Genomic DNA, 12,010 nt, shown 5'->3' with positions numbered 1-12,010 from the left:
TGGGTACCAGAATTTGGGGTGTAAGACAATACTAGAAATTTTTTTGGAATGTCAGAGTTTCCTGAGTGAAACAAAAACTTTGGTGATTTAGGAACACTAATCTTTTGACTCTGTTTGGAATGGATTTGGGTAAGAAAAGATCATTTGTGCTGATTACAATGAATCAGATATGATCTAGTGAGTCTGAACTAGGCTAATTTTCATGAACAGACTCTTGTTGTACAGGTAACTATTTTTCATGAAGATCTAGTTAAAATTATACCTGTGTATATCTATGAATGAAGCATAGGAATTGTTTGTATTGCATTAGAGCATTAAATGACTCTTCTGACAATACTGTATTTTAGTCTTAAGAGTTACAGTGAATTTAATGGTCATTACTAGGTGCTCATACTCATGCTTGAAAATATAGTTGATAGCCTATAACTTCTCTTCCTTTTAATATTGTTGCTGGTTTGTACACGGCTGTGAGATGTAAGCGCTACAATTCAGCACAATATTGGGAGCATTAATTCAAGCCATATGGAGACTCATAAACTTAGAATTGCTTTTCGATATGCAGGGTTTTCTTTGTAGAGACAAAACCAAAAAGCTACGAATCATGTTTGTAAATTCTCACTGTGTCAAATAATCAACTGTTTGAAGTTTCAAACACTACTTTGTTAAATTTTAAATAGACCATTCTGACCACTGCTTATTAAGATTTGAAATCACCATAGAGTGTGTACTGAATAAACATGTGGAATAGTAGTCAATTCCATTAAGTCTAATTATATTAATATACAATCTCATGCCTCATTTGTGATTCTTCAGCTAGAAGAAGTTTACGTAAAGGAACGAATTGTTGAATATCACTTTAAATTACTCATTGATTTTACTTTTTATTCTTTGCTCTAGAACTTGCAAATGATTTTTTTGAGTACCATAGGCATTCAGATGTAAAAAAATATATATATTTAGAATGTTATCCAATATGGGTAACTTATATCAGACCATACATCTGAATATATAAAAGTATCCAGGTATTTTATCAACGTATCAACAATATTTTATTCTTATCTGCATTGTATAAAATATATGACTTGTATTATTCCCAACTATATTTCCTTAACTACAAAATAAAACGTGAGGAATGAAGAACAAGAAGGAAACTATTAAAAGAGCCAGAAATTAGTTTGAAAACCTGTTGACATATGTAACCGTCACAACTTCTGGCCACTACTCATTGCAATTTTGCCTTGTGTAGTACATAGAAATCATTCTCTGTACATGCTTTAAATCCATACCAAAGTCAATCAGTAGTAGATTAATGTACCTTCTTTTGAATAGACTCAAGACTGGATAGTAAAAACAGCCTAGAAATTGGACTTTGAACAGTGAGCACAAGTTAACTGATTCCTCTTGGTCTTCACTCAGTGGTATAGCCAGCACAGTTACAGATTAATTCTGATAACTGATGAGAAGAATAGAATTAGACTTGTGCCTGGTACACCCTGTAGATACATCTATAGTGTTGAGAACAACACATCCAGATTTCCGAGCCTTAACTGGGAACCAATTTTAATACCTATATGTGTAGGATAAATTTCAATTAATAAATTAATATTTGCATCAATATTAATGTTCTACATGGTCTAGAATTAATCATTCCTACTAAAGAACAACCTTAATATTTCATCTTGAGGTCTGCAGGTCTGTTTATGTGAGAGTAGCTATAATGAGTCGTATACACTCTTTGGAAGCTTGTACCCATTCCATATGTGATGTTGTTGTAATTATCTATTTCATAGATTCAGTTGTCTTGTGGTTCAAAGACTAATTCATGAAAGGGACATTAAATGCCACCTGTACCTGGGATAGGAGACTTAGCATTTCTGATTGTCTCTCATATTAAATTGTGATGTTTTGACTGAGGCCATTTTGCCTTTGCCCTTGTGACTCCAGCAAAATATTTATTAGATTGTAGGGAAAGTTAGGTTTTCGAGAATTAATAGAGCCAAAATAAAACTAATAGTATTTAAAACCGAACCCAGTAGAATTTGTTATTGACTAAATATTGATGGAAATATTCTTGATAAAATTTAAACCTGGACCTAGGAAATTTTGAGTTAGTTAAAATAAATCTATACTATATACCTGAAGCTGAAGTAGAATGATATTGAATGTCAACTATAATTAAATACACACACACAGAAGCACACAGAGAGGGTGCCAAAAAAAATGTATACACATTTTAAGAAAGGAAAAAACTATTAAAATTGTAACAACAACAAAAGATGAATACAAGTCATGTTGACTTCTGCAGTTATAAGAGGTGCTCAAAGTGGTTACCGTCAGCGTCCAGACACTTCTGATTACGGCGAACTACTGCTTGAGCAACACTGACCAAAGTGTCCACTTGTATCCATTTTTTTGACTCCCCTGGTATGTATGTAAACACATTCTGGAATGTTTGTGAACTTAATTGTCAGACCTCGTGGTGTGTGTGTGTGTGTGTGTGTGTGTGTGTGTGTGTGTGTGTATGGTCATGGGATGTAAAGTACAGCATAGGGAATAAAAGAAAAAAAATAAATCTATAAAATAAAAATCACAGTAACATAAAATATGATCAGGAAAACTTCATGTGTCTGCCAAAGTGATGCATGAATCAAATTTTATTGTGAAACACACATACAGTGAAAACAATTCTAGTAAGATTAAAATGAAAATAGAAATACTACAATAAAACTGATTAATAGAATATTTATCAAGGAATTAAAATTATGTGATTGAATGAACTCCGAAACTAAAATTGATCTATCAGTAACGGCAAAGTCAAACAAATGCTTTTGTTTGTAATCATACAAATAAGGTTTTACGGTCAAGACATTAGGGTGACAAATACCCATCTCTTCATAAAAGGGGGTTCAAGAGGCAGGATCAAAATATCTTCTACCCTTTTCAGGTGCAATGTCATGATGGAGGAGGCTTCTGTTTCACTGCTTATGCTTAGTGATGACCATTCTATTTATTTACTTTTTTTCCCCTGCATTTGCTTAGTCATCAATTTTCACATGTTATTTCATATGAACATCATAGCAGTCATGTAAGTTGAGTTAGTGATTATCCCATTTTATGGTCTCAGTCTGTGGACAATCAATGTTGTGACTTGACTGACTGGGCCATTCTTAACTAAGATTGCCAGACGTCCTCAGCAATAATCATGGGGAAACTTTGAAGAAAAAGAAAAAGAGGTTTATTACTTACAGGTCCTGGAAATTACATGGCACACCGGGGATCACACAGCAAGGTCACGGAGTGGGGGTAGGGGGTGTTGGGATTCGGCCTTTATTGGGATCAACAGTGGAAGTCACCAGTAAAGAATATGGTGACTTTAAAACATAAGAGTGGGAAGAGAAGAAACAAGGGGTCCAAGTGATCAGTTACCTAAACCAACCAAGCTTTCTAAAACAAAGGGGTGGGGGGAAGGGAGGGTGATGTCTATTTATCTAGTTGTGTGGCTGGCTCTACATTTTTCCAGATAGCCATCTTTGAAGGGCATGCTTCTTTGAAGTGGTTGCCTCCACAAGCAAAGCTTAAATCAGGCACTTGGCATTACAAAAAACAAAAACAAAACAAACAAACCAAAAAACCTCTCTGAGCTTACAGTACAATAGCCCATTGAAATGAAACAAGTTACCAAAGAACTCAGAGTAAATGGCTTAGCCAGGCTAGAAATACAAGCTAGTCTAATTCCAACTTTAGTATTTTTTCACTATACCATAATGACAACTGGAATATACTGATGCATTTACTTTAAGCAGTCAATCCATAAAAGAATGTTCTCTATTATTATAATTGGTAGTTAATATCACCCATTTTTTTCTTGAAATTGCCTTAGGTTGTTGCCATATGGCAAGTCCATCAGGAAATCCCTAACTTCGTAGTCCGTTGTTCAAAGTCAGATAACTGAAGAAGTTTAGGATCAGGATTCAGAAAGACCAGATCTCGTTTGCGGGATCGCCATGTAATAATGACGTGAACTTACGTGTGGAATTTCACTTCTTCAGCCTCAGTTTCCTACTGTGTAAAATTACGATGATCTTACCTGCTCTGTGTATTTCACAAGGCTGTTTTATTAACCAATAATAACAGTAAACTTCTAGAGATTCATGGCAACATCATTATCATTTATTTTTTTAGCCACAGAAGCAGCTGTAATGCCAGACACATAATGGGGTAAAATGAGAAAAGCAGATGAGATGACATTTGGGAAAATACTTTGCAAAATGCAATTGCCTATAAAGAATACAAATGTGAATACTTTTATTGGTGATTATTGTGCCTCTTCCGAAATATTTATCCTTCCTTCTTTGTTTTTCCCCTAGGGCCACTGAGATTCTTGTCCCAGACAGAATCCATCACGGCCTTCATGGGAGACACAGTGTTACTCAAGTGCGAAGTCATTGGGGAGCCGATGCCAACAATACACTGGCAGAAAAACCAACAAGATCTGACTCCCATCCTGGGCGACTCCCGAGTGGTGGTCTTGCCCTCTGGCGCCTTGCAGATCAGCAGACTTCAACCGGGAGACATTGGAATCTACAGGTGCTCAGCCCGGAATCCAGCCAGCTCCAGAACAGGAAATGAAGCTGAAGTCAGACTTTTATCAGGTATGGAAGAGCTCTTTCTTTTTTCCAGAATTACATTCTTTAGAGTAGTTTAAACAACCATGTTTCCTCGAACAAGTAGTTCATATTTGTTGTAAGTTCTGTATCGTTTACTGAGGTTTTGTTTTATGCATATATTTTTTGTTTTCCTTTCTCTCGGCCATTAGATGAAGGTACACCAAGAGCTTTTCTTATTTTTCCACATCTTGCAGCTGATGTTTTTTGAGAAACAGATATTTTGCTTATAGTTGGCTTCCTTCCTTCCTTCATTCCATTACATATATAATGAGTGCTTCTTTGTGCAAAGCCCACTGCTAAGTGTTTTTGTGTGTTATTTCATTTTCCTCTGATAATATTCTAAGATACAATTATTACCATGTTTCCCCGAAAATAAGACCTAGCTGGACAATCAGTTCTAATGTGTCTTTTGGAGCAAAAATTAATATAAGACCAAGTCTTATTTTACTATAAGACTCGGTATAATATAATATAATATAATATAATATAATATAATATAATATAATATAATAAATATAATATAATATATAATATGATATAATACTGGGTCTTATATTAATTTTTGCTCCAAAAGATGCACTAGAGCTGATGTCTGGCTAAGTCTTATTTTTGGGGAAACATGGATCCCCATTATCTAAGGATGAAGGTGACAGGAGCGTTAAGAACTTCCCCAAGTTAATATTAAACATTTATTTACTTATCCATTCATCCACTCATTTTTAAGACAATAGTGCTAAGAACGAGAGTTATACAATGACGAAGACTGACACAGAGCCTGGCTTATTAGAGTTCCGGGTAAATACAGACATATATATAATTATGTAAAAACAGTAAAGTGTGACTGATATTATGATAAGGAAAATTGTTTTTCTCCATCTCTTATCTCTCTTTCTCTTCTCTGACAAATCTCTAAGACTCTGGGTGCATTTCCCTTTCCTAAATAATCAGAGACTGAATATTCTCTATGATTTCATCTTTTCCAATAACTGCTATTATCTAATATCTATGTAATATCTACTTTCTCATTTAGTCTCACTTGTAAGGTTTAATTAGACCTACTTATGAGAATCACAAAAAAGGCTTATACTTGAGAAATTGTGATGGATGCCTATCAAAGCACTGACACTGGCTCTTGTCCCTGCACTCTGTGTAGTTATCACACGTCCTGTGTATGTGAAGGGTCATGTTCCTAAGACATTCCAAAGGAAATGGGCAATTTGATTGCAAGTTTCCAGGTACTTTAATAAGGACTCCCTCTTCGAACTCTTGTGTGTTCTCTCCTCCATTAGTCACAGAGATACTGACTTAAAAGTGCCAATAACCATCAACATCACTGTTACCTTCCATCCACTAAGCAGTGAAAGATGCAAATGTAGCATTTATTCCCCAAACATACATGAATTTATTTAAGCATCCATTAGATACACAAAATTTAAATATTTATATTCACATATCCTTAATAATGCATCTGTTAAGTCAATCACATGGGAAGCTTAGGTAAACCACATAGAAAATTGACAAGAAGATGTTTGACTCTCTTAATATGACTGAGGGGTTGTTTCCCTATAGATTAAGGGATAAAGTTGGACTAATTAAATATTAAATGTGAATTGGAAAGTTTTGAAAAACACAAAGACATTATCATCAAATCACCATTTACCTTTATCTGTTCACCTTGTAAAACACATTTGCATTGTAATCCATGGAGATTTATTTAAAGCAATGTTTTATATTGTCAATTTGGCTAAAATCAAGACTATGTTGATATACTTTGGAGCTGCCTGGGTATTTCTACCTGAATGGAAACTGAATTTTTTTTTTTTTTAATCATTACATTCAATGAGTGTTTTTCTCCAAGTTCTATTTGAATAACATGCTTCAAAAAGGAATTATAGGCTGAGGTAATGAACACACACACAACCCCTCAGTCATACATACACACACGTTTGGTCATACGTGATTAAGTCTGTCTCTTTTGCTATTGATCACACAAAGGAGCTGCTGAAGGAACATATGTTTGTTCCATTTATCCTTAAGTTTGCAAGTTGGTTTAGAGGTCAAATACACAGATCCGCAACCAGTACAAAAATGACTGAGGGAATGAATGAATGAATGTCCAGTCCTACCTTCTCTTAGTTGCCACTTACAGTTCTCTCATTTTTAAAATCATGCTAATCAATTTCCACGCCCCAATTTGAGTTGTGCCTATTTGAGGGAGTAATAAATTAATATATAAATTACCCATTCTCTATTCTAACACTTGATTCGGTAAAATGGAGTAAATTAAAACAGAAACCCATCATATTATTAATATGATTTAGAAGCATTGAAGTGACACCTGAATGATTACTACTTTTTTAAAAAAATACATTCTTCCATGGTCATTTAAGTACCATGTTGAGTGAGACAGTTATCTACTTTGCTTTAGTTTGAAACATAAATACTAACTTGAAGTTTTGAAACTTTCTCCAACATTTGTTTTTACCACATTCATGTAGAGAGTATTTTGAATTTGTATGTATGTGTATATAGACAGTTATCTAGTTCTAAATAATATATATTTTAATGTACTTATTCAAGTGTATGTGAAATGTATTTCAAGTTGCCACTTTTATATAACAGGTATTTCATATAACCCAATAACTGAGATCTATTAAATCCAGATCTTCAGATTCAAATAACTGTTTTGAAATGCTATTTGAACAAGCGGTTTCGGTTTATTCACTACATAAATTAATAGTTTATTCAACAAACTTTTAAGTCAGTCTTATATACCTGCCATTATGCCAGTTGCTAGGAATACCAAGTTGGAAGACTGCTGTAAAACAGCTGGAGTCTAGTGGGGAAAACAGATAAACAACGGGACTGTGTGTGATAGACGAAAGCAGAGCACCGTTACTGCACATGTGAAACACCAATGTGCCAATCCTGAAAACAAGTAGTACATAGGTAGGCAAAGAAAAGTATACCTCAGGAAAGCAGCATTATAAGTAAGCACAGAGAAAGAAAGATAAAAACTTTTCAGAGGAACTGCACACATTCTGTTTAACTGGATCACAGGGCACAGGAAGGGCTGGAGAGGAACAAGTTGGAAGTAAGGAAGATAAATGGAAGGAAGGAAGATAAGATAGAATATGAGGCATTAATCCCTCAAAGAATTGACCTAGAGCTGCTACTAAAGTGGTATCACAAGGGATTCAGAAATGAAGATGGGTGGAGGGATATTAAGGGCAGGTCTTAGAAACATATTAGCTGTGGTTTATGAAGCAGGGGGTGGAGGTCAGGCTCCATAAAAGCTAGGTAGTGGCACTTTTCCCTGAGATTGGGAGTGGGGTAGTGCTGTGTTGTGTTTAAAATAAATGATAAAATTTTAAAAGAGATTTCCTTATAACATTTTACATTTTCCAGATTAAATCAGTAATTATTTGTTTCATTCAGAGGCAGGAAAATTGGTAACTAACTTAATTTTTGATTGTTTTAAGACAAATTGAATTTTTGTGAATGAGGAATTTTACATTTTAAGCTATTAAGTATTAAACTGTTGTAAATTTTTTTTGAAATATTGATAACAAAACACTAAGTAAGAATTGAGATAGTTTATTTTATGTGAAAAATATATGAAGGATTAAATTGGGCATTGTGATTGTCAAGTCCACTTTATTCAGTTCCCATCATGTCTGACTGCCAAGCAGTAGATTAAATTGCTGAATTATAAATCTGCTTTGGGCACTAGGTTGACTAAAATACCTGGCACATACATTAAAACTCTTATTTCAGTTTTCTTAATGGCCTAATTGAATTGATCAATTTGTAACTTAATCTATTGTTCATTCATTGAATTATAATTAGTGACTCTGAGCCCTGGGTAGACCTGAACTAAATATCTGTATAATTAGATTCATTGGCTTTTAATGGAATAAGTTGGACTAAAATATTTCAAATGATTTTTTTCTATAGTATTTATTTTTATTGAAATAAGCTTCAACAGAAACCATTCCCAAAGCCATATTATTTTAAGGGAAATTATGTTTTTTAGTTTAAAAAATAGTTTCAGAAATTTGGTCTTTACTATTACTAACTCAATGAGTATAGTAAACTTTTTAGTTTGACTAAATATTATTTACATTTCAAAATTAATCTTATTTTGCTACCATTTGTTTTTATAATTCCTACAGAATAATTATCTGTTAGGGAAAACAAAGAAGACACATTCTTTGTTTCTAAATTTACCATCAAGCCAGATAGTTAATTCATGTAGTTATGTGGCAGCATAAGGCAGGGAATGGTAAATTCAGGACCACATACTTAGTTCTGAATCAGCACAGACAAGGAATAAGTCAATTCATGTGGAAAATTTGGAAAGTCTTTATAGAGGTGATTACTTTAATAGATCATCAGGAGAGGGACATTTATTTCTAGGAAGATGGCAGCATATGATAACTCTGAATGGGAAGTTGAATCTACCTTATGAAGAGTCTTGAATCCCATGTCTAGGAATTAGACTTGATTCTATTCACTTTATTGATGGTTAAAAATCCCTGAAGGTTTTTAAACAGTGGATATCATGACATAGACATACAATCAGAAAAATGGAAACGAGGAACTGAAGAGCAAATCAGATTAACGTATTACCTGATTTTTTTGTATCATACTTTACTTACTGTTTTTTCACTGCATTGAAGGATTTTCTGATAGCTTTATATATATGACATTTCTTTTTTTTTTTTTTTTTTAAAGATTTTATTGGGGAAGGGGAACAGGACTTTATTGGGGAACAGTGTGTACTTCCAGGACTTTTTTTTTTTTTTTTTTGTCAAGTTGTTGTCCTTTCAATCTTAGTTGTGGAGGGTGCTGTTCAGCTTCAAGTTGTTGTCCTTTCAGTCTTAGTTGTGGAGGGCGCAGCTCAGCTCCAGGTCCAGTTGCCGTTGCTAGTTGCAGGGGGCACAGCCCACCATCCCTTGCGGGAGTCTAACCGGCAACCTTGTGGTTCAGAGGACATGCTCCAACCAACTGAGCCATCCGGGAGCTCAGCGGCAGCTCAGCTCAAGGTGCCACGTTCAATTTCAGTTGCAGGGGACGCTGCCCACCATCTCTTGCTGGAGTCGAGGAATTGAACTGGCAACCTTGTGGTCGAGAGCCCACTGGCCCATATGGGAATCGAACCCGCAGCCTTCGGAGTTAGGAGCACGGAGCTCTAACCGCCTGAGCCATCGGGCCGGCCCTATATGACATTTCTTATGTCATGCTATAAATAGGACACTTTTAGTCTTTCATAAATCTAAGTTGGATAAGATAGTTTTTTGAGCTTCTCTATTATATGTACTTAGAAAAGAATGAAGGATAAAACCATATATTTAAACCACTTGAAATACACGTTTCCTATGTTACATCGGATTTAATCCAGATTACATGAAGGGGTAAGAATCTCAACTGTTAAAATCCGTTTCCGTTTATTCAGTTAATATTGGTCAACTAATGACTATTTAAAATTTCCAATTTTTGAACTATTATTATAAGTTGTTAAATGCATGGAGTATGATACCAGACTAAGTACAAATCTTGGTTTTACCACTTACTACTTGTGCAATTTAGGGCAGGTTATTTAATCTCAGTCTAAATTTATTGATCTTGCAAAACACAGAGAGTAATAACATATATTTCATAGGGTTATTATGAGGTTTTGATTTAATAGGCTGAGTACAATGCCTGGAATTGCTAAGTCCTCAGTAGCTATTATAATTACTTGGGCATTTTAGAAATTCCAATCTTAAGGAATTTGATTCTCATGTCAAGATTATTTCTTTGATATTAAAGTACCCGATTTTGATTGTGTGGATCTCTAAGTGTTCACTTATCTACTAATATTTAATTACACATTTTTTGCTATTTATTGATGGTACTGTCTAATTTCTGCATTTCCTTTTTACATCTAGATGCCAGAGTCTCCTGCAGCTTATTTCTTTTCTTGTAACTCCTTGTTACCTGATTCCCACTCTTATCTTTCCAACAGCATCATTTCTTTTGCTATATGAAATACCGCAAGAGGCAAGGCTTAGAAACAGGAGTTAGAAAATAAATAAGACTTCTGGTAATTGATCTTTATTAGCCATTATCAACTCATCTAATCCTCTAAAATTCTTAGTTTCTCTATATGTTCAAAGGAGAGGTTGGACTAGATTAGCCTTTCCAAATCTTCTCATTACCAAGGATCTTATTTATTATTTCATTCCACGTTCATCCCCAACTCTGTCTTTATAATTCCAGCGTTTAAGAGTTCAAGTTTGCTAGGTAAACTCTAATTATTAAAAACCATAATGCCATACTAAAATACAAAAACGAAGGGTCCAAAACCAATGTAATTAGAGATGGTCCTACTTTTAGATTAATTAAAAAAAAATAGTTTTAAGTTATTTAATGTTGTCACAAAGAGCACACCAAAAGAAGATTTATTGCATACAGTTGACCATTCAGTGAATTGACCAAGTTCCATGTAATGATGTGCTCTCATTTCACCCAGATGACAATTTTAGATGCCTCTTTGATAACCAGAGCCTGGCAGAGTACAAAAACCAATATACAATCATACTATGTAGGAATTAGTTATTGTAGGTCAGGTCTTTTAACCAGTGTTAGATACTGAGGTAACCATTTTTTAACATGATGTTGGTGAAATTCCACTCAGATGCACACAGTCTAATATGTTAGCAAGCCTGCACTGACTTACGATGGATAGACAATTTCTGTTTGTTTTTTTAATTTTTTTAAAAATAAGTTCATCTTCCAGTGCTATTTTGGGAGACCTCAATAATACTGAGGATTGCAAATTCAAAGTACTGGAATACTGGGGAAACCTATTCCTTTCTTTCTTTCTTTTTTTTTTTTTTTTTTTTTTTTTTGCGTATCTATCATTCTGATGTCACTAGAGATCTCTCCCTCACCAAATCCACTAGTTTTTCTATTTTCATCCTTGACCTTGAATGATGTTAGATATTGATTATACTATTTCCTCTTAACTCCCATTCTTTGATAGGTTGCTATTTCACATAAAGTCACAAGCAAAAACAATATACTTGGAATTGTCCACATGGACGAATGAAGATTTCTTGAAAGGGAGAGAGCCAGTCTTGCCCCAAGTCTACTGAAACTGACATATGGTTAGCTCTGCATTTACTGGGAAGATGACACTTAGCAGCCCTGAGTAGGTCACTAAAGGGTCAGTCTGCCCTGACTTATCCACAAAGAGGCTTTCTCTAAGAGTAGGTAGAAGCCAAATCTATGACCTGTGAATGCAGAAGTCACAAAAATTAATAAGAGGACCTGTAGAGCTTTCTTTTCTGGTTGTG

General features: G+C 34.5%; 1 protein-coding gene across 3 annotated transcripts in view; it reads left to right on the top strand.

The window, feature by feature from the left end:
- Positions 1–12,010, top strand: part of DCC (DCC netrin 1 receptor) — a 1,035,569-nt gene that overhangs the window by 484,892 nt on the left and 538,667 nt on the right. For all 3 annotated transcript variants that reach the window (XM_074339962.1, XM_074339961.1, XM_019721869.2), the window contains exon 3: positions 4,368–4,652. In XM_074339962.1, coding sequence (XP_074196063.1) covers positions 4,368–4,652 — 285 coding nt within the window. The remainder of the gene's footprint in view (positions 1–4,367; positions 4,653–12,010) is intronic.

Source organism: Rhinolophus sinicus, linkage group LG09, assembly GCF_036562045.2.
Source record: "Rhinolophus sinicus isolate RSC01 linkage group LG09, ASM3656204v1, whole genome shotgun sequence".
Taxonomy (NCBI): Eukaryota; Metazoa; Chordata; class Mammalia; order Chiroptera; family Rhinolophidae; genus Rhinolophus; species Rhinolophus sinicus.
The sequence above is the reverse complement of the archived record's forward strand: the minus strand, read 5'-3'. Positions and strand labels throughout refer to the sequence as shown.